The 23833-nt window shown below is 41.3% G+C and overlaps 1 protein-coding gene across 1 annotated transcript; it reads right to left on the reverse strand.

The window, feature by feature from the left end:
• Positions 1–565: 565 nt before the first annotated feature.
• Positions 566–23596, reverse strand: LOC144267350 (vertebrate ancient opsin-like). The gene is made up of 5 exons (XM_077821253.1): positions 23233–23596; positions 13675–13885; positions 12210–12327; positions 1812–2051; positions 566–796 (listed from the first exon to the last, which is right to left on the reverse strand). The coding sequence occupies exons 1-5, from the start codon at positions 23594–23596 to the stop codon at positions 566–568; spliced, it is 1164 nt and encodes a 387-aa protein (XP_077677379.1).
• Positions 23597–23833: the final 237 nt, after the last annotated feature.

Raw genomic sequence — 23833 nt, forward strand, 5'->3', positions numbered from 1 at the left:
AAAGGAACCGTACCACAGATCAGAAGTGAATATAGGGCACTCTGCATTCTCTTCTTTTTTGAAGTTATTAGAGCTCATAATCCCTTCTTAGCTCTACCTGTTTGAGCTCCAGTCAGCCAAGTACTAAGTATTATTTATTTATCTTTATTAATTTGGAGCCATGGGATCCTTTGTTTTCTTCCAATTCCCAATGATCAGTCAGTTGAATGAGAACCTACTTCCCTGTTAGCATGTCAAGTCCCAGTATATGTTCACTGGAGTCTCCTGAAGTCATTCCCAGGAGCCAGGAGGGTGGATGGACTGGAAAAGGGATAGTGTGGAATCAGTTAATAGTGGGGCATTCCACTGTCACATAGCATGCTGATTCTTTGCCCTCTGAATACAAGGAATACCTACAGCTGCAGAGCTTGGAGGCCCTTGGTGTTTCTGTGGCTCAGCAACCCCAGAAGCAAATTTCTGCCAGATTGTGGGCCCTCACAGTCTTGCTGACAACCATTTGAATGAACCGCTGATAACAAGGGAACATTCTGTAGTGCTGCATTTCTTATCTCGAAACTTGTTCTGTTTACATCGGACAGACTTTGTTTTCTGAAACTGTCAACTGAGTAAAAAAATGGCAGCTCCTCTGTTCATCCTCATTTCTCCTGTTTGAAATGGTGTTGCGTGCTGCTATTGTGAACATTTCACCACCACCTTTGTCCTGGGTTATCACCACTCTCTCCAAAGTTGGGTTCATATTGCATGTTGCAGTCTCTTGGTCACTGCATCCGCACAGCTGAATGAAACACCTCCGGAACTAGAATTATAAAATAAAGGAGAGTAACTTTTTTTTAAACCTTACCATGAAGCTTAAAATATCTCTGTGAGGCTGTTTGTGTTTTGCATGAAAAGGTTTGGAAATCCTTGCGTGAATCAACGTTTCAGGATTGGGAATGTGTGGAAATAGCTGTCGGAACCATAAAATGTTTAGATTTGCAGCTGACACAACAAATAAAGTCATGAGTGCCAGTAAATGTATCAGCTGCTCTTTCATTATCTCACCTAGATACAACTTCCCTTTCAAGTCCTTTTTTCTTTATTATAATAATACTCTGCATTCTGATTTTTAATACCACGAACCACGACTGTTCATCCCACAAACCATTCCTTTCCACTGACTTTCTTATTACTGTGTCTATCAGCAAAGCAGTCAGGTTTCTTCCCCTTGTCAGCCCTCCTTCAGCTCCATGCAGCCAATCCTCCCCACCCCACCCCCCTGAAAAATGTATGCTATCTCACGCACACCAACGTTTTCCCCTCCTCCACAAACACACACATACATTTCCCCTTCTCACAAATTCTGCAAACACACCCTAACATTGCTCCTCCATGTACACACCTCACAACATCCACCAATGTTGCAATGCCCAGAAAATGACAAAAATTGAATGGGAGAGTCTTGCAAACTGAACTTTCATTAAGGAACCAGAATAATTTGGAAGGCTTTTTTTTCCATTCTTCTCCAACCCTAACTTCTACAACTACTATTACTAATTATTGTTATTTTATTTAATATTTATATTGCAGCAAAGCTTAGAGACCAGCCACCTCAAGGTCCTTGCCCTAAAATTTGAGTCTACAATACATAATATACAGTAGATGGATATAAATATTGGGTTATTTTAATTCGGAAAGATGTGTAATGTAAGTGGAGCAATATTTATCTAAATGAATTAACATGTAGGTAGATAATTAATTATTGAAACAATGCCATTCACTCAGGAATGAGTCAAACAAAATATCAAAAGATGAGTATTGAAGGCATACAGTACCTGTTTGTTCATAAAGACATAAATAATCGGATTATAAACTGTAGCTGTTTTGGAAAAGAAAGCTGGAATTGCGGCCAGACGAGGCTCCAGCTCAATGGAAGGCCATGCGGTGACAAGAATGGAAAAGGCTGCATATGGAGACCAGCAGAATAGAAATGCAAGGATCATAATAATAACCATTCGAGCGACTTGTCTTTCAGGTTTCCTTGTAGTCCCCAATCTGCCTTGAGTATCTGACACCTTTAAAGAAAAACATATAAGGTTCCAGAAAATTTGGTAGAAAATAATATTGATGAATTATATAGTCAGTTGCTTGACCACACTTTGGTTTGTTATTTTGTTATGAAATATACTCAACAGAGGAAATAATCTGTGTCAGTCAGGTTTATTAATATAGTACAGGAAAAAGGATCTACACGATAGCAGTCTCAGAAGATCAGTCCCATGCAGTGACGTTACATTCCCCTTATGCACAAGATGTGCTCCCTGAAGTTACATCCCCAAAGCCATCTTTTTATACCCTACCTGTTTACCAGTAAAAGGTACCATATACATCACCTGAAACTAGATTCAATTAAACAGCTTTTTACCTTGTTTGTTTCTGGTACCATGGGGGTACCCCTTTATCTTTTGGTCTGAACCCCTGCATTCAGGTCATGATGTACCCTTATCTTTGTTCTGAGCACATGCATTCCAGGTACCAAGGGGCCTCAAAACATCTCATAGGTTTGTGTGGGTAACTCCTTTCCTGTTGCCATGAGGAAATAATCATATGTCCTGATACTGACAGTTTTCCTATCTACTCAAGCCAAGGCTTGCTTCAGCTCATGCAAGTTGTTATGGGATTCTTAGCCTAAGTGAACAGGATTATAACAAAGATACAGGCCAATTTGGGCTAAATAACTGCTTTAATAATGTGTAGACTTAAATGCTTGGACTATATATGGTGGGTAGTATTATCAGTATAATATATATGTATGCAAGCTAGCATATATTAGTTAACTATAAGAAACAAAGACACGGATCTGTAAATCTAGTAAGAAAACTAGCTGCTTTTTTGAAGACAACCTGTAAGGTTGCTGTGACTAGATCATAGCATGTGAGGTTCACTGAGGACTTATGTGAATTACAAGTGGTATCATTATTAAAGTTTGGGGGTTTTAAAGGACAATATCTTTGATTACAAAGGAGTAGCACTAATTCTTTATTTTACAATCTCACAGCCAAATACTTCCTGCCTTACTCAGACACAATCCCAGTGAAATACGTAATCCTATTGACTTTAGTCATGTGCAAAGTGCACAAGATTTGGCCCTCTATTCAGAATTCAGGGGGCCGGGTGTGGATAGGGAGCAGGGGAGAGGTCCTGGGAAGGCAGTTAGGGGCGGGGGTCCTGGGAGGGCGGGGTCAGGGCACAAGAAGCGGGGACGGGTTGGGGGTTCTGTCAGGGGACAGGGAACAGGGAGGGTTGGATAGTGGGTGGGGTCCCAGGGTGGGGGTTGGATGGGCCGGGGGGGCAGTCAGGGGTCAGGAAGTGAGAGGCGGCAGATAGGGAGTGGGGGCCAGGCTGTTTGAGGAGGCACAGTCTTCCCTACCCAGCCCTCCATACCATTTTGCAACCCTGTTGTTTGCCCACCCCTGTCTTAAAGCTATGATCTCGTCTACAAAATCATCTTCTTTGTCTATCAGTCCAACCAAGCACCTCTCCCTATGAGTTCCTTCACCAGCTTCGTCAATTTCAGACTTCTTTTTCCTTGATTTTATGATCCTGATCCTGCCTATAGGTCTAAACACAGAAGTTGTGCAAGTTTAACTAAAGGTCTGATGTTAAACTGAATTAGTTAAACCAGTGCAACTTTGCACATGGGCACTTAAACCAGTTTAAGCCTGACTTGCGCCCTGTTTAGCTTGCACCTGGAAAAAAAAGAGATCATGGTGAGTCAAATAACAGATATGCAGCACCTGATTATGGTGCTAATTGTTCAGAGTGCTTTGGAGACAGATAGAAGTGTGATAGTAATGTTAACAGGAATTATCCTTATTGTAGTTGTACATATGCCTACCTAGTCACCAGGAGTGATCATTAGAGCACAAGGAGCAGAGATGCCAGAAGTGTATATCAGACACTCTGCTGCTGCATGCCCTTCACCACCAGAGAGTAGGGAAGAAGCACTGTGAATTGAGCACAGCAGGATTAGGACCGCATATGTGGTAACTTGTCTTCCTGCAAAGAGCACTTGGGAAGCTTAGAGGTATTTATTTGACATAGGATGTTGAGGGATATTCTCATGCTGGGCAACCTGAGGAAAGGGAAATGATAGCACGTGACAAAGTAGATTCAGCTGAAGGGTTACAACCCTACATTTTCCACTGTTCCTGTGGCATTTTAGGGGCAGAGTTTTAAAAGTATTTAGGCTCCAAAAGGTGGAGATGGCACCTAATGGCATTTTTAAAAGCACCTAGGCACCTAACTCCCAATGGGGAATGCTTTAAATTTTGCACTATATGTTTTTCCACCTGATTTGATTGCATTTGCTCTTGATTTAGCAGGGATGATTTTGTTTTGTTTTGCTTATAAAATCTAGTATGAAAAGAGATTGGTTTATTGCTGTTACCCCTTTCATTGGAATGCATACCTGAAACTGATTGCTTGATTACAATAATGTATTTTCCTTTTTTAAAAAAGAGGCTCTGTGGCATTATGATTTTGCATAAGATTCCAAATTATTTAGTCCTAAAGTTGACTAACTCAGTAGTAAGAAAAGGAGTACTTGTGGCACCTTAGAGACTAACCAATTTATTTGAGCATGAGCTTTCGTGAGCTACAGCTCACTTCATCAGATGCATACCGTGGAAACTGCAGCAGACTTTATATATACACAGAGAATATGAAACAATACCTCCTCCCACCCCACTGTCCTGCTGGTAATAGCTTATCTAAAGTAATGTTCAGGTTAGGCCATTTCCAGCACAAATCCAGGTTTTCTCACCCTCCACCCCCCCACACAAATTCACTCTCCTGCTGGTGATAGCCCATCCAAAGTGACAACTCTTTACACAATGTGCATGATAATGAAGTTAGGCCATTTCCTGCACAAATCCAGGTTCTCTCACTCCCTCACCCCCCTCCAAAAACCCACCCCCATACACACACAAACTCACTCTCCTGCTGGTAATAGCTCATCCAAACTGACCACTCTCCAAGTTTAAATCCAAGTTAAACCAGAACATCTGGGGGGGGGGGGTAGGAAAAAACAAGAGGAAATAGGCTACCTTGCATAATGACTTAGCCACTCCCAGTCTCTATTTAAGCCTAAATTAATAGTATCCAATTTGCAAATGAATTCCAATTCAGCAGTTTCTCGCTGGAGTCTGGATTTGAAGTTTTTTTGTTTTAAGATAGCGACCTTCATGTCTGTGATTGCGTGACCAGAGAGATTGAAGTGTTCTCCGACTGGTTTATGAATGTTATAATTCTTGACATCTGATTTGTGTCCATTTATTCTTTTACGTAGAGACTGTCCAGTTTGACCAATGTACATGGCAGAGGGGCATTGCTGGCACGTGATGGCATAAATCACATTGGTGGATGTGCAGTAGTGAATTTGGAACCCCAGAGTTAGCAGGAATAGAGGCATTCTATGATATGTTTGAAATGATGGCTGTTTGCAGTCAAGCATAGAAACAAAGAGTGAGGTGAGTTAAAACTATAGCAATTAAGAGTACTTAATGGTAATGATGATACATCTCAAATAATTATTTATGTATGTTGTGCTAGTAGGAGCCCCAGTCATGGACCAGTGTTAAGAACTGTACAACACAGAACAAAAAGACAGGCCCTGCCCCGAACAGCCCATGACATTTATATGGTGCTTTTCATATGTACCTATGTAACACTGACAGACAACGGTCATTGTCAGCAGGGATAAAATCTGGGACCTCTGGAACTTAACGCAAGAGCCTCTACTGTATGAACTAAAAGACACATGTCTCTTAGCCAAGGCTATAGCGGGCTCATCAATCTCTGGCTGGTCTGGGTGCCACTAAAGGGGGACAAAGTGCAACACCCAGCAGCATGGGTTACACATACCTAGGAATCACTTCACCCATATCTGAAATACAGTCACCTCTGAAGAAGAACACTAGAGTATTTTAACCAATAGTAACGGTTTAGGAAAGGTGGTGAAGGAGAGTAATATACACATTTGAAACAGATGATGAAAGGATTAAGTTATTTAAATTCCTGCACCGCTTCCCAAACAAGTCGGATTTCTAGAAGGAATTAGGAATTCCAGTTCTCAGTTCCTATTTTTACTCGTTTCTGTTTATTTTGGTTATTTTAATGCCTTATAACTTCCTAGAGAAATCAATTTTTATGGTTTTATTTGAACTGTGACAGCCTGCATCTGAGCAAATATCATTTGGGTAATTAGAAAGATGTAGCGCTTTTACAAATAATCATAAAAGCGATCATTTATTGTTTGCATTGTGTGCTGTAAGCTGTGTGTAACCACACCTATACACCCATACACTGAGCTTCTGCATTGTTATTATACATTACCAAGAAGTGAACTACAGAGAGTAAGAACTGGATGTAATAAGGGGTGAAATCAGCAGAGTGCCTAGTGAGGAACCTTGCCTCTTTCTATTTGGTAGTTGTTTTCAGTAGTTTATTTCTTTAAAAAGCAGATTCTAAAACAGTTACAATCAATGTTGTTTTATCAGCTATTTTTAGTTTTAAACTGAAAACCTAAATCCCTAAATGAAATAGTCATATATTGTCATATATTTACTGAAGGAGTTTGTTTTCTAGCCAGATCGGATCTGTAAGGCCAAATTAAATAAGGTTAAGTAGTCAAGCCTTCAGAGAAGATTTTGTTTTGGGAGATGTACTGATTTTTTTCTCTGTAGAGATGCGGGCGGGACTTGTTTTGTTTGTTTTTCAAGGATTGAGTCTTCCTCTGAAAGATTAACTGTATGTTCAGAATGGAAAGTCTAGCTGCATTACAAGAACTGTATTTGTTAAATGTACTGACTAACCAGACAGAGAATGGAGTTCAGCACAAAACCAAAAGAAAATGAACCTGTAACATGTTTTGTAGGCTCCACAAAGGTCTACCAGCTGTCCACACACAGTTAAGATGTCTCAGCTGCATACAAGCCAGCCCACAGGAGCTCAAAGATATTTGGCATTTTTCTTACGCTGTACTCAGCAGTTTTCAAAGTCTCCTTTTAATTATTTCCTAATATACAAAATAGAGAGGGACTCATCCCAAAACCTCAGTTCCAAGCACTGCTAAATTTTGGGAAGGATCCAACCATCCTCCAAACTTTGCAAGCAAGGCTCATCTCCAGTACCAAAAATTGTTCGCCTGATTCCAAGGCAGAGCTAATACATTATGACTATGGTGTCTACGAGGACAAGACAAACACTTTGGGGATATTTGCAAATGCATTTCCGAAGTCCTTCTTTGAATCATGACGGGTTTGAGTTCAGCAGACAGGTATCGCATAGTGTGTCATGTGACAGCATCATCAGGTGATGCCAACCAAGAGAAGTCTGTACTTCCTGGAGCATAGGTGGTCATGCTTACACTGCAGAACAAGCTGTGTGGGGAAGAAGCCAATAAAAAAGAGCCCTGAGCTCTGGGAACCTACCCCTAAGGTGCAGGTTGGAGAAGCCAGTCCTATTTTTTCATGTGGTGATTCTTGCAAGGGAGAATAGGAGCAGAGGGCAAATACAATATGTTTAACTGGCTGTGTAATGGTCTGGTGATGCTTGTGACACAATGTGCAAGGCACACACACTCTCTCCATGCAGTGGCAGTCCTTTCACAAACCAACTCCATCAACAACTCTGACAGTGATCCTAAATCACATCTCCCTTCATGTCAATTCTTCTCTTCCTTTCTCCATCCCATTTCCCTGTTACACTCCCCAACATTTCTGTGAACTGAAAAAAAGGAACGGGTAGAAAGGGACAGAGAAAGCAGATGCAGGAAAAAGTGGAGAGGCGGATGCTCAGAGAAATGGGGTGAGAGAGAGGTAGAGAAAACAGATGAACAAGTGCTAGGAGCGAGAACAGGAGGAAGGGTGAATCCTGTAGCCCACAGATAAGAGGAGCAGTATTAGCTATAAAGGGAAGAGGAGAGCCAAAGCCTGCTCTCTCAGTATTCCACTGCTGTCTCTCAAATACTTGTATAACCCACTCTCTATATGTGTGGTGTTTTTCCATATATGGCATAGCCCACCCAGATGAAAATATCATACTCTCCATCTATTAATTATTCCTGTAACTCAAGTGGGTGAGCTTGGTGCTAAGTTGCTGACAGTTGTGGGTTCAAATGATGATGATGTATGTGTGGAGGTGAAAAATTTATACACGTCTGTGTAATAGTTAGTCCAAGGAGTGACTTGCGGGATGTATTTAGAAGTGAATTTGGATGTTGTGTTAACGTTGGTTTCATGATCGTATGTTTAGTGTTTTTGTTTTGGTTAGTGGGAGCTGTCCTTTTAAGAACCGTGTGGCAGATTCAGAATGTATTCAAGACTGTCAAGGGCTTGGCTACACCTGGAGTTACTCCTGATCAAGAGTGAACACTCTTAAGAACAAGAGTACCTTGTTGCTGTTTAGTTTGGTTAAGCTACACATGTGTGGAAGATCTTGCCTGTGTTCCCAGAAAGCAGAAGATCCTGCCTGTAAACTCCATAAAATGTCAGAACTTGATTTCAAATGAACTTATCCTTCCAGAAAGTCAGCCCCATTCTTGAATGTGTAACTTCAGTGTTTAAGGGGTGCCTCAGGGTATTGCTAATGAGCTCCAGAGCCTTTCACTTGTAGGTCACCCATTTGTATCTTGCTTAGCTCAACAGGGATTAGATCTTGTTTCAATCTAAGGGAAGCTGGATGACCCCTGTATGCGATACGTTTAGCGAATCCCAATTCCAGCTCCCACACCACTAACTCACCCCTACATTTTGCACTAGGTTGTAAATTCTTCATGACTTTCCCTTACTCTGTGTTTGTACAGCAAGTCGCACAGTGTGGCCCCAAACTCAGTTGGGGACTGCAGTGAGAGTTCCAACTGGGGGGAGGGGGCAAAATCACCTCTCTGATTCTAAATTTGTGAAAGTTGGCAACACTGGGTTATCCCACACACATTAAAGGGCAGGCACAGGGAAGTTCAGAAAACAGAAGAAGGATTGAAAACATGATTCAAATTTTTTTTTTAATCTTTTGATTTTGGGGCCAATCTCATGATTTTTTGAACTTTTGGGATGTATTGCAATATATAAATAGAGGCCTGGATTCTGGGCCATGCTCCAGCTGTTGTGTACTGTTCTACTGGCACACACTGATGATAAACCCAGCAGATCCAGTTCTCAGAGGTTCTCACCTAAGTAAGTTTTTCAGATGGCATAGAACTGCCTTCGATGGCATGATTGAGGTGTTCCTCTGCAATCCCTAGCTGCCAGAATGTCCCCTTTGAGCTCTTGGCAGCTGTCACAGATGAGAGCAGGCTGAAGGCCAAAGGGTACTCTAACCTGGGCCAGCAAACTAGCTCAGTGCAGTGTCTCCAGGACTCGGAAAATACAAAAGTGATGCCTTTTTGCCTCATTCTCCCTTCAGCTATGCAAAGTGTTTCTCAGCCACAGATGAGCATATGATGCAAAGTATCTAAACAGAGATGCAGTCTTGACAGGAGCTATAAACTCTGTTTCCACACACGCACTCCTTCCCATTAATCCTAATGGAGCTGTTGTGGGTTATTCCATACTGTGTGCCCGTGTGTAAATGACAGCTAGGATGTATTTTTCTGGTACTGTGTTTGGATAGTATTTTGACTCTGCTCCATCTCTACTTGTCTCATATTAGCCTGTCCCTTCTAATTCTGGCTTGTCACAGATGACAATGTATTCCTCCTAAACCCAGGACCAATTAATTGATAAGGAGCGCTGAAGTGATGCTTTATATGACAAATGAAGGAATGAAGCATAAGGTCTTTATCTCTGTTGTGAATCACTAATTAAAAACTTTCCTTAAATTGTTCAGTCCTTTAGTAACTTTCAAACTGGTTTTTTAAACCTTCTGTTGGATCCGTAGAGACATGAATATTGAGAGATGGGAGTTCTGCGGTGAGTGGCTCTGTTTGGAAAGAAACTGATGAGACCCCAGAGCAGCATGTTTCCAAACAGAGATGGCCCCAGACAAAATCACTAGCTGCAAACACCTGCATTTAGGAATATTCAGGACCCCAATTTTGAGGCTTGCGTCCCTCTCTACTGTATTGAATAGCTGTATTTAATACAATCTAATGGCAATTACAGAGCTCCGTACGCAAGAAACCAGTATCAACATACTGTTGTGCAGAGGCCTGTACTTTACCCTGTCAAAAGTAATGAAACCCCAACTCAGTCCCATATATAAAAGTGTTGGCAAAAGTTGTGGACAAAGATTAGTACAAACTGAATGGCTTCACTAAAAGAACTACACTAAGGGGTCTTGAACGCTCCTAGTAAAGTCACAGATTTGGACATTGCTTGTTTGAAGATAATTCCTGAACCCCGGAATCCACCATGACGCTGTTGGGTCTTCGTTGTCCTGATAGTGAAAGATTTCCTGACTAAACCAAGCCAGAGAGAGGGAACATCACTAGTTTCGGCTAAATCCTGAACAGCACCTGTAATGTGAGTCTTAGGTTCCTGTTATCATCCCTTCGTTAATAAGTCATTTTCCTTTTCCATCTTATATCCTCTTTTCCTTTTCTCTTTTTGGCTTCTGGAGTCTACAGGAAAACCCCTTTTCTATGGAGAAAGGCCTGTCTGAGTGACCATCTCCCGCGGAAGAGCAGCTGATCAAAGCTGCTGCATGTGCTGAAGGAAACCCGTCTTTCTCTCCACATTTTAATTTTCTTTTCTGGATGTCAAAAAAAAAAAAAAATTCTCTTGGTCCTGCAATCAGCTTTGACTACACCAAGGAAGGCAGCCCCATTGGTGCAGCCGCACAAAAAAACTGTTTGGGGAACCACGAGTAATGGATTTTGGAAATAGAGATTCATCACCTTTATCACCAATGTTTAGAGACTTTGGGTTGTTCTGAAGTCAACACAGGCATAAATGCTTTGTGGGTTCCACTACATTGCAATTTACTTCTCTCTTTTGCTGAAGGGGTCCAGCTCCACATCAGAGTGGCTGTGCACAGTAGAAGCACAAGTTCTTCTGCAGTTAACACCCAAGTTTGAGAACGCTTTTTGTTTTAAGACCTACGTGAATCTTTGTGCAGCTATTTCAGCTAGCCTCCCCTGGATATTTACAGGATGAAGTCCTGGCCCCACTGAAGTCAATGGAAAAACTCCCATTGACTTCAATAGAGCTAGGATTTCACCCACAACATGTAGTTTCCTATCCAGCTTATCCCAGTAGACAATTAGAACTTGTCTTTGGGATGAAAGCTCAGATACTCATTTCCTTAACTTTTCTCTTCTGTCTTATTTTACACACCAGACCTGTTTTGACATGCAGAATAAATAAAAGCAGACATTTAAATATTCAAACCCTAAATAAAAAATCCCAGTACAATGTAGCCTGCTTTCGTTAAATCTTAGATGAAGGATTATGATGGCGCTGCATTATTAGTAAAACAAAGGTGGTAATATTCTCTTCCTAGGTGGAAAACATAGTGAGTAGCTTATTAACACACTTTAAGCAAATTTGTGAGCATTCCTTTTTTGTATGTGTACTATTTTGAGAAAGTTGGCATAGTTTTTAAGTCACAGACAAAAACATTTTTTAAGCCTATTATCCTTTTCAGGTCCCAGTGTCCCTGGAAAACCTTCTGGATTCAGTTTATTGCCTTCCATGATATGTGCCACACAGTATTCTGTAATTTACAGTTTCTACGAGCTCATGTAAATATCTTGTGTCAGAGTGTTAAGTAGTGCTGTTTTTAAGCATTACTGTCATATTCCACAACACAGCTCTTAACATTTCCAAAACCTGGAAATTTTGAGTAGATACTGACTTACTCTGGTTTAAATCTGAAGAAACTCCACTGATTTGAAGTAAAACTGTAAATAAACTTTATTGGCTTGTTCCGTTTCTTTGTTTGTTTTCACAGTATAGCATGTTCTTTCACTCCTCTGATATTTAACTTACAGGATGTACTGATAAATGAGTCAAACGTCAGACTTTTGAAGAGTGATTGCTAATCTGTATGAATTTCTCTGTGGAAGAATGGGTATTTAACAAGCCATGATAAATCTGCTGACTATACACTCTGTCTGGAAATTCGATCTGCTCACAGTTTGGTGGTCTTGGACAGTGCTTATGTGCTGAAAATTCCAAACAACTGTGTAATTATGCCTTTTTGTTTGTTTACTTTGTAGTGTTTGTACCTACCTTTCTTAGTTTCCTCATCAATTTTCCATAGGATACCAAAATCACAAGTAATGGCAGTATGAAACAGGTGGTGAAGAATGTAATAATGTAGGTATGATCATTATAGGCTCCTGAATACCTGTATAAAACACAAAATGTATTATAATTTTAATATTACATTATTACTTCTTCAGTTTGTTTTGTGGAGAGGAAAAGAATCCTTTCATGTTCTCCAGTGATATCAGGAGTGCTTTGTGTGTGTGTCTTTACTTGATTAGAAAGCAAACCTTATATGTTGTGCTGTAAGAAGGCTGATGCTTTCAGAGATCAGTATAGTCTAACAACAAGACACTGAGTATCAGTATCTCTCACATACAGATATATTTTATAAACAGAATTTAATTATAAAACATTTTGTGACCCTTTGAAATGCAGGGATGTATAGAAATGTAACATTTTATTATAGGTGGCTCAAGCCACCTACCTGTTGGATATTCTGGTCTAATTTTCAAAGGGTACACATTACATATAATGCTCTTTTGCTGGTACATAAACATTTCTATGAATATTGTGGGCAAATACCTCTCTGCATGCACAAATGAGGGCTTGCGCACATATTGGAGTTTGTGTGAGCACAAATGAGATGCACATAAATGGGCACACAATCTATTGTGTGTACTTTCAGACTCTAAGGTTATGGCTACACTTGCAGATGTAGAGCGCTTTGAGTTAAACCAGCCTTCACAGAGCGCAGTAAGGAAAGCGCTGCAGTCTGTCCACACTGACCACTTCAAGTGCACTGGCGTGGCCGCATTTGTGGCACCTGCAGTGGCATTGGGAGCGGTGTCTTATGGGCAGCTATCCCAGCATGCAATTGACTGCAATGTGCTTTTCAAATGGGGGGGTGGTGAGTGGGGTGGAGTGTGACAGGGAGTGTGTTGTGTGTATGTGGTGGGAGAGAGAGTGGGTTTTTGGGGGGCTTAAAGCATGTCCGCATGCTGTCTTGTAAGTTCAGACAGCAGCAGACCTCCCGCTCCTCTCCACCTCTCTCCCTCACACAGCATTCCACAGTAATGGCTTGCTTTGTCTCGGAGATGGTTGTCAGAAACGGAGCTTTCAAAGGGCATATCCACATTTCAAAGGGTGAGTTCAAAACAATAAGAAGAGTAGCTACTTGACTTAAGGGGATTATGGGACATTTCCACAGGCTGATCAGGGCGCAGTAATGCAACATCTCGCTCCCACTGACGTCCTGGCGTTTCAGCCACTACGCAGCAAGCGTTAATCTTCTCGCTGAGGTAGAGTACCAGCAGCGCTGTAGCTGCAGAGTCAGAGCGCTCTACATGCCTTGCCAGTGTGGATGTGGAGTGAGCTAGGGTGCCTGGGGCTGCTTTATTGCGCTGTAACTCGCAAGTGTAACCAAGCCCCAAGTTAGTGTAGCCTCTGGTTTTGTTTTCTCACTGATGTTCTATGGGAGTTACCTTACCAGTTGGGCTCACAGGTAGTTCCAATCTTGCTGGTGGTGTAGCTGCTCCAGCCCATGGTAGGAGGGATGGTCCAGATAAAGGAAAAGATCCAGACGAAGATAATGCCCAGGGCTGCATGCTTCCCCCTCAGGCGCATATTTCCCAGTGGGCGACAGATCACAATGTACCTCTCAAAAGCCAGCAGAGCAAGAGACCAGAGACCAACGATTCCTGTAATGAAAATGTGCATCTTGGTCAAAAAGAGGACATTACAATACCATCTTAGTAGTAGATCAAAAAGCAAACTCCATCCTACATCACAAGCCCTTGCTATTAGTTCAAGCAGAGGTTGGATGTGTAAAAGAATTACCCCATATTTGAGTTTCATTTTGAGTGTGCAAAAGCTCTTAGACTGGACTACAGCTTTGGCCTGCTGTACACGGATTTAGAAACGCAACTCAAAGGGTGGATTGTTTTAATTGCATCGGATTTCTCCTCTTGTTCCTTGTGTGCCACAGAAAGATTTTTCTTATCAGAATGCAAGGGAAGCCATGTGTGGCTTGTAATAATAATTGGGTAAGATCTATCTTAAAAAGCTGACTTTTCAAAAGTCTGAAACAGATTTAGCCCATTTGTAACTCAAACTGTCATGCAACTCTGTCTTACACTCAGCTGTCTGCCGCCTCAAGGAACCATTCTGCTACCCATGGATCGTAGATACTCCTTTCCCCCCAGATGTGTACGTCATGCACCAAGGAGCCAGAGTAGTGAGAGTAGGAGCTGTCATGGGAGACCTAGACCATGCAGAGCTTCCCCCCAGGCTTACCAGTTAAACCAGTCTTGGTGGGGCTGAGGGTCTTGTAGTGACCTTGGGATTCATTAAGTCACAAACCAGTGAATAAGAAAGGAATGAAACCTTTATTAACAAAACTAGAGAGTGTCTGTGATGAACTGCTGTACAGTGCTGCACTGTGTTCTCAGGCCATCTGCTTCCAGGGCACAGCTCAGAATTCCTATTTCATAATACTGTCCCTCATGAGGGAGCTTCTCTAAATTATAGTTGCACAAACTTATTTCTACATCTTCCCTCCTAAAAGAAAATTAGCTCTTATTTCTTGTATATAGAAGAACTATCTAATAACTCATACATTAAATTTGACCCAACTAATATGTTTCCATAAACTATAATCCATGTACAAAATGTATCAACTATCTAGAGAGGAAGGGTTACCTGCATATCACTCTGACATAACTCTTTATCACTCACTTTCCTCAAATACCCCTGTGACATTACCCAGGGTACAATCTGGAATGCTGAACAGCTGTGTCCCCTTAAGTGTCCAACCTGGAGTGCTTTTTACACTGCTTTGCTGTGAGAACAAACCACTCCTGGTCCTGCTCACACACAGCCTCTAGCATGCAAAATCACTCCCAGCTAAATTAAATGAATGCTCTGACCAGCCACTCATGAATTACATGTAGAGCAACACCAGCAAACTCCCAGTCCCAGACTTGTCCCCAGAAATGTGCATCCTGTTCTGCCCAGCTCTCTCCTTCTGGACAATACAAGATCAGAGAATGTCTGTCATTTCATTAATGGAACATGATATGGGCCAGATTTGTTATCGCAAGTGGAGGTTCCCGAACACTTCAATCCCAACACACACTGGTTTAGGTTAAACAATAAAAGAAGTTTATTAACTACAGAAAGAAGGATTTTAAGGGACTACATGTAATGAGGTATAAAATCAGAATTGGTTACAAAGAAATTAAAAGATAATATGCAAACTAATACCTAATTTAGTAAACTAAATAAATTCAAAGCAAAGGTTTTAATCTCACCATATGCTTACAGCAGTTTGTATTGGATGAAAAGCATCCCAGCCAGGACCCCTTTCCCCAAACGATGTTTCCTTTGTCTTTCAAGCATTGTAGCTGCTGTGAGTAGAGATGGTGGAGAGATGTAATTTGTGTTGTGAGTGTCCTCCATTCTTATACCATTCTCTGCTCTTTGAGGATTATCTACAGCTGGGGTTCACATGACAGGCAGTCAATTTACAAGGAAGATCCCAGCCAGGACTTAAATTCTCAGAGACTATTTCTCGGAGCTCCACACGTCTTCTCTGATTTGGGGCTCTGGGTTTCCACTCCGGGAGGGGGGGTCTCTTGGGGCTTTAGCTGGGGGGAGCTGTGGCTCAGGGCTTCAGCCCTGTGGGGGGAGGGGGCACCAGGGCTCAGAGCATCAGCCCCGTGGGAAGCACCGGGGCTCCTGCGGGTTTGAAAATATTTACCGAAGCTCTGCTGAATTTAAGCCCTGCTCCCAGCTGTTCCATTGTCAATATGTAAAGTTCTCACTGACACCCTTCTTCCTGCTACAGAATGGCTGCTTAACTAGGTAATAGTCTATAATAGTTTATCTGATTATGCTGATATTTGATGGGGCACTAGTGTGTCTTTGTCTCTGAAAAACTAGTTTGGGCCTGCTTGTCTTAAACTTGGAGCCTATTATAGCAAAGTTATAAAATAGAATCTTATAACTTTACATAAAATGTTGCCACATATATTTTACCAAGAAAATAATGTTCAGCAGATTATGAGTTTTCAAATGAAACCTCACAAGGCATACCTTGTACAAAATTTATCATAGTTTTAGAAAAAGTGTAATGATAATGGTACAGACTGTCATAACCCCTTCTCCAGCCAGGTTAGCAAGTCTCTATGAGCCTTTCAGGATGTTTGATCTCACTCTCTAATCATCTCAGTATCAGCCTTTCATTAGTGTCTGAATTCTCTTGTTGCTTTCCAGTTTGTCCTTTGTCCTTTGATGATAAACCATCAGTCAGTTAGTAAATGCCAGAATCCACATTCACTGTTTTGGAAACTTCTGCAATTAATCTTAGATCCTTTTGATTAGTCCAAAATGTGTCCCCTTAGTCTGTGTGGACTATGTAAGACCTAGGATGCAGCAGTTCTTTAATGGTATCCCTTTGGCTCCAAATATTAGAGGTATAATTCCTCAGGCACTCTCTACTACCTAGGTTAGGAGATGGGAGATCATGGGTTTTTTTCTAAAAATATTTCTGCTTCCACTTCTGATTTTCTTTCATCTTCCATGTTTCTTTCATCTTCCATCTTCATTGTCTGGAGATTTCAGCAAGTTACCAGAGATTGGTAAATTAGATCTGATCCTTCCCATTAACAGCTGAGCAGAAGAAGAGCTATTCAAATGCCCCCACTATCAAAAGTCTTTTTTCATAAGGTTCTTTACTGTCCATATAGATCTTTGCACAAGTCCATTTCATTGGGGGTAATTTGAACTTGATGTTTTGTGATGAAAATCCCAATTTGTGGCAAATTGACTAAAATCTGCTCTGGAAAATTGCAGTCCATTATTTCTAAAGACTTCATCTGGAATGACGTGTCTTGAAAATATTCCCTTCATGCTGACTATCACTGACTTACTACCAGTAGCGTGCTGGGTACAGAGAATAATAATCTGTGACTATTAAATAATTCTTTCATTTGCTTGGTAAATAAGTCAGTGCCTACTTTCTCATAAGGCCTTTGTGGCACTGTTCAAGGCATGGCTTTTAGTTCAATCACAAAAAGCAGTTTCCTACTGCATTAGTAATCTCGTGCTTGATCCACAGTCAATACATCACCTCTCATCTGCGTTCCCTCTAAGCTGCGCACTGGGGTGGCCTCCCAGGAATGTTTGAAGTGCCGTGCAGTTGATTAACAGAGCCAGAATATATTCAGGTGCCCCTCCCCCTGCTGCTTCACGTTGCTCCTGCCCTCTGCCTTGGAGCCCCTGCTGCTCCTGGGACCCTCCTGCTGGCTGTGCAGAGTGGAAGAGAGGGGGGCTGATGTCAGGGTGTTCCCCTACACCCGCCCCTGTACCCCAGCAGGGGAGACAGAACAGCCTTACCCAGGACTCCAAGCAAGAGAGGGTCTGAGGTCTGAACACTGGGCAGTGAGTGAGTGCCTTTACCTTAAAGAGACAACGCACAGTCTCTCACAGACGTCCCCAGCATACACAATCTCTGACTGTCTGTCTCTCTCCTCTCTCTCTTACACACACACACACTGTGTGTGTCTCTGTCTATACACAGAGAGAGAGAGAGTCTGTGTGTATCTCTGTCTATATACACACACACACACACAGAGTCTGGTAGTTGGTAGTTCCTGCAATGCACATATATTCTCTGTAATTTTATTCTTTCAAAGTGTGTTATTTTAGTTTTTTGACTGGTCTATGCATTTCATCATTTTTATTTCTCTCTTGCACTTAAATTTAGTTCTTTGAGTAGTGAGTTCTAAAATGCCTAACCTGTCCTGGCTGGAGTAATTATCCCTATGGTAACTTTTTAAAAATATATATTATATCTAGATCTTTTGTTTCTGCTGGTGGCGCACATGCACACTTTTCCTCGGTGCACATAACTAAATTTATTCCATACCGGATGGAAAAATTAGAGGGAACATTGCCTCTCATGCCCATTGGTTGCACTTCTCAATTCCTAAATGACTATTGTGGATCTTCTGTAGCATTTCTTTCTGAAAATTTATTGGTATTGCAACCTTGCGGCCCTTGAAAATCACTCAGTCTATCACAGTAAGTTCATATCTGCAGTTCCAATAGTTAGATCCCTGTGCAGATACAAATTTATACCCGCGGATGCGGATATCTGTGGATATAAATCGGTATCCGCAGCACCGTATGGCTCTCCCAGGAACTGCAGTGGTGAAAGGAGCAGAACATGGGGCCACTGATCCCAGGAGCCAGCGCCCCATGCCAGCAGTTCTTCCGGTGTGGCTGTACCCCTTCCCTGTCCCTTCCCTGCTGCTGTCTGCGTCTCCTGTCTGCTTGCACACACTAATGTGACCAGGGACAGCTGCTGGTGAGCGGGGCTGGGGTCAGTACAGCCACGCTGGAGGAGCTGCCAGTGCAGAGCAATGACTCCTGGGAGTGGTGGCCCCATGTTCTGCTCCCTTCACCGCTGTGATTCCCGGGAGAGCTCTGCAGTTCCGCGGATATTAATTTATATCTGTGGATATCTGCATCTGTGAGTATAAATTTGTATCCGCGCAGGGCTCTACCAATAGTCTCTTATACTTGGACAGCAACTGCATATTTCTTCAAGCCACCCTTTAATTATCACATTAAGGATCTCCAACGATTCATCTTTCATCGCTTCCCCTCTGATTTGTCGCAGGTTTTTGTTAGCTACAGGAATTGACTTCACAATCAGATCTACACAGGCTTGCATCTCTATCGCTCGGGTCTTCTCTGGCTTCAGAGTGAGAGTCACCACTCAGGAAAGTGCATCATAGTAAACATGAATTTGCTGGGTGTTTAGGTCACAACCAAATCATACTCTTGCTGCTTTATCATCATTCTTTGACTACTTAAGATACAGTAATTTAGCAGTTTGCCAAATAATGCTATGAGAGGCTTCCTGTCTGTTTCAACATCCACTGTCTGGCCATAAATATATTGCTTGAAGCTCTCACGGGCAAACAATATTCCTAAAAGCTTGTTCTCAATCTGGGCATATGTGGTTTCCACATCAATCAGTGACTTGGATGTGTACGCCGCTGGTTGCCAACAATCATCGTGTTTCTGTAAAATCACTGCACCTAATCCAGACTATGAAGCATCTGCTGAAATTTTAATAGGCCTGCTTGGTGCATAGAACTTCAGCACTGGCTCTTGTATGAGTTGTTGTTTCAAACCTTCTCTATGATTCCTCCTGTTCTGCACCCCAGTACCATTCATTTTTATTTTCTAGAAGTTTCTTCAAAGCTGCTACTTTTCTAGATATGAATTTTCCAAGATAATTAACATTCCCAGAAACCACTGGACATCTTTCTTTGACTGGGGACATGGCATTATTTCAGTGGCTGAAACCTTCCTCTTGTAAGGTTTTACACCTTTGTTGGAAATAGTATCTCCAACAAAAGTCAGTTCTGGAACCCCTGAAACATGTCTCTCCCTATTTAGTTTCAAGTTTGCAACTCTAGCTGCATCCAAGACTTCCTGAAATAACACTCTTCGTTAGTTGAACCCCAGATTATTATATCATCCATTGACGTGTTGAGACCATTCATATGTTCATATATCATAGGCATGGTTTTGTGGTACACTTCTGGTGCTGAAGCTATGCTGAGAGTAGGCATAAGAATCTGTATCTTCCAAATGAGATATGAAATATGCATAATGTTGAGCTTTCTTCCATTAATTGTTCCTGCCAAAATTCTGAGGAGGAATCCAATTTACTGAAATACTGTGCATTCGCAAATTGAGCAATAATCTCCTGAATGGCTGGCAGTTTGATATGTTCTCCTTTTATAGCTTTGTTGTGGTCTCTCAGATCTAAGCCTATGTGTAGCTGGCTGTTGTTTTTCTCCACAGTGAGTAGGAAGCTCACCCATTCTGTTGGTGCCTCAATTTTTTGTATTATGTGCATAGCTTCCATTCTTATGAGTTCCGCCTTAAATTTATCACAGAGTTGAAATGGCACCTTTCTACATGGATGGATAACTGGAGGGATCAGCTTGTTTATCTGGATTGTATGGTCACCCTGCAAGCAACCAATCCTTGAAACAAATCATGATATTCCCAAATGAGTATCTCATAGCCAGGTTCAATATGATCTTGTAATGAGAGCACCTATTCTACCAGATTGAGTTTTTCACAGGCAGCCAGACCTAAAATTGGTGTCACCTGCTTTGGTACTACAAGGAACGGGAGCCTGTATGTGGTGCTTTTATATTTGACGTGAGCGATGCTCCTCCTCTTCACTGGTATATTTGTTCCAGAATAACCAATTATATTTATATTTGTTGGTCTATTTTCATTCCCTCATAAACTTGTTCAGACAGACTATTAACCTGAGCTCCCTTGTCCAGTCTGAGTGGAATAATTGCTTCATTCACTTTCAGTTGGCAGCATCCAGTCCATCTCATCAGTTCTGCTTGATCCAGGCACGTCTGTGTGAAACTCCCCAACCGTGGTTTCAGCTACATGCACTTGACTTTTCTGGGATTTGCAGCATTTTGCAAAATGGTTATTTTTTTCACACTTATGCCAGAGTTTCCCAAAGGCAAAACAATGTTTGGGGTCTTTCTGAGATCCGAATCTTCCACATAACCACCTGTACCCAGTCTCCCTGCTAGCAGTGCTTTTCATAGCTGGTAGTTCCACTTTTTAATTTGACCCTTTCTGGCTATATTCTTTTGTACTTAGTACATGGATAACCCCGTCTGATGAATTCAGCTCTTTGGTTTGTGCTTTCACAATTTCTGCCCCCTGAATATCTGGAGGGCTTTTTTTCAAGTTAAATCTCCTTCACAGAGCAGTCTCTCTCTTAACACATTGTCTTTAGTGCCACAAATGATTCTGTCTCCAAGCAGTGACTCTGTGAACTCGCCAAAGACACAGGTTTTACTGAGTTTACTTAATTGTGTGACACATTGCTCTATGGTGTCATCAGGTTTTTGCATGCAGGTAAAAAATTTCTCTTTAAATGTCTTATTCCTTTCTGGAATGCAATGTTCCACAAGTTTAGTCAACATTTTACTTAATTTCAGGCTTTTACCTTCTTTAAAGTTGTTATAAATATTCGGTGCTTCTTCCATAACAACGTGCAAAAAGATTGATTTCCCCTTTCCTCTGCTTTCATTTCAAACACAGGAGTTAACCTCAGAATTACTGCAGTTTCTTTCTCATTCAGCCGTTCTGACACCATGTAATGATCTTGGGGTTCATCAAACAATAAAGCAGTGAATGAGAGAGGTATACAACTTCTATTTAAAAAAACTAGCGTGTCTGTAGTGAACTGCTGTACACAGCTACACTGTGTCCTCAAATCTCTTTCCAGGACACATCTCAAAATTCCTATATTCATACTACTGTCTCTTAAGACTGAGCCTCTCTAAAGTGTAATCTTGCACAAATACAACTCTACAGCTCTGGCCCTGTACATTCACAGCAATCCTTCCCAAAAGCTTTTGACTCCCCGCACACTGCCAATTACATTTGCAGAACTCTATGCCCAAAGATGTATGGATTTTTTTTTTTTTTAAGTTGTAATGCAGGCCATAGTACTCCGATATCTCCTCATCTGAGCTCAAGACCTGGAGCCAACAACTCCTGAGTTAATGACATTTGCTCTGCCATGACATTCCTTGTCCCATTATCCCATCTGTGATAATACCTCATAGGGAGGTATGCGGAAAGGTTTAATTAGTCAATTTTTGTAAAGCACTTTGAGGAAGAAGAAAAAAATTACAGAATTGCTAAATAATAGTACTAATTACCTATTTAGGGTTTGTACATGATCTTGTGTGGTTTGGACTTACTCTATTTGGCAAAATAGAATCATAGAATATCAGGTTTGGAAGGGACCTCAGGAGGTCATCTAGTCCAACCCCCTGCTCAAAGTAGGACCAATCCCCAACTAAATATGGTTGCTAGAAACAAATACAATCCCCTGACTATATAATTTTCACACTTTGAGGTACTTAATATTTCAGAATAATCCAAGAAAGTTGGCAGGTTCAGCTCTTCCCAGTCTCTCTTATGCTATCTGGCAACTTCTAGAATGGACGAGCTGTCAGTGGAGGACAAGGGACCTTCCTTATGGGTCACTAACTGCGGGCTGCTCTCATACATCAGTATGGATGGTTACGGCTACACACCAATATTTCTGACTTCACTCTCTAGCACTGTCCTTGAGTATGAGAGCTGACCTGGTTAGGAGATTACCACTGCTATGTGACTTCAGAAAAATGATACCCAGCTATAAAACAGCAAAAAGAGAAAAAGCCAGTTAGAATGCAGGCATTGATTTATTTTTTGTATGGGATGCCTCATTTTAATTTCCTATCTGGGCTGAAGACCTGGGAGGTGAAGGGGTGTAGGGAGAAAGGCTATAACTTGCTAGGTTTACTATTCTTTTTCAGTTTTTAATATACTTCTTATATTTAGTGAAGTAACACAACAAGAAAGGAACATGAAAAATGACTGATTTGAAATAGATCATGTTGAAATTAGTTTCTGATCTTTGTTTATAACACTGCATAGTATGTCAGAGATTACTATTGCAGCAATATCACAATCCTGCCCAAACTATAGGAAGATCCTCATAAAATAAGAGGAGTTTTACTATCAAAACATTTTTTCATACTTTGTGAACAGCAGGTGCATGCTTGCTCTCACTCTCTCTCACACATACACACCATGAAAATTGTTAAATATTGTTGTTAAAATATTTTACTACCATTGTTTTACAGAAAAATATAACCAAACATATGTTAAAGATAAAGACATTTAATGAGCAACATGAACTCAGAAGCCACAGCAGCTACAGAACATAATTTATTGGAAAGAGCCAGTGAAATTATTTGCATGTAAAGTCAGTGACTTTATAAAGTTGCAGTGTACACAACCACTTTGATGTTCCTGTTTGATTCTAAACCTACACAACACAGACCTCAGCCTGAGGGAAACTTCTTTTCTTAAGGCTTCATATTAAGACAAATGAATATGAAAATATAAACAAAGTTAAGCTTACCAAAGAATGTGATGGCAAATCCCTCCAGTACACAAGCCCAATGTCCCATATAAAAATAGCCTTTTATATTGGTAAAAAAACTGATCGTGCCACCAATCAATGAGACCAGAAAATCAGCTATAGCCAGGTTTACTATGACATAATTGACAGGTTGCCTCAACTGTTTGAACTTAAAAGTCACCAGTATGACAGCAAAATTCTCAGAGAGCGACAGAGATGTCACCAAGAACATTAATGCAGCTAGAAGCTGGAAGTTCCAGGGATGGATGATTTCCAGGGGGTGGTGGAAGGGATCCCAAGGTGTGGAGCTTGCAGTGGAATCAGAGAGCAGAGACTCATTTTCAGGTGCTCTGAACACATCCATTTCTTTCTCTCCCTCGCCAGAGAAGGGAAGGATCTCAGATAGTATTTGACTGTGTAAGGGGTAGATATTCAGGTTAAAAGGAGGAATTTGCCATCCCCAACAGTCGTTTAAACAAAAGCTCCATGAATCTTCCTTTCCAAATGAAGTCTAGGAAGTAAAAGTTTTGGCTAGAGGAAAGTTCAGTGCTGTGCATGGGAAGTGGGAACAAGTCCAAGCAGGGAGATCTCTGACAGGTAA

Source organism: Eretmochelys imbricata, chromosome 7 (assembly GCF_965152235.1).
Source record: "Eretmochelys imbricata isolate rEreImb1 chromosome 7, rEreImb1.hap1, whole genome shotgun sequence".
NCBI classification, from domain to species: Eukaryota; Metazoa; Chordata; order Testudines; family Cheloniidae; genus Eretmochelys; species Eretmochelys imbricata.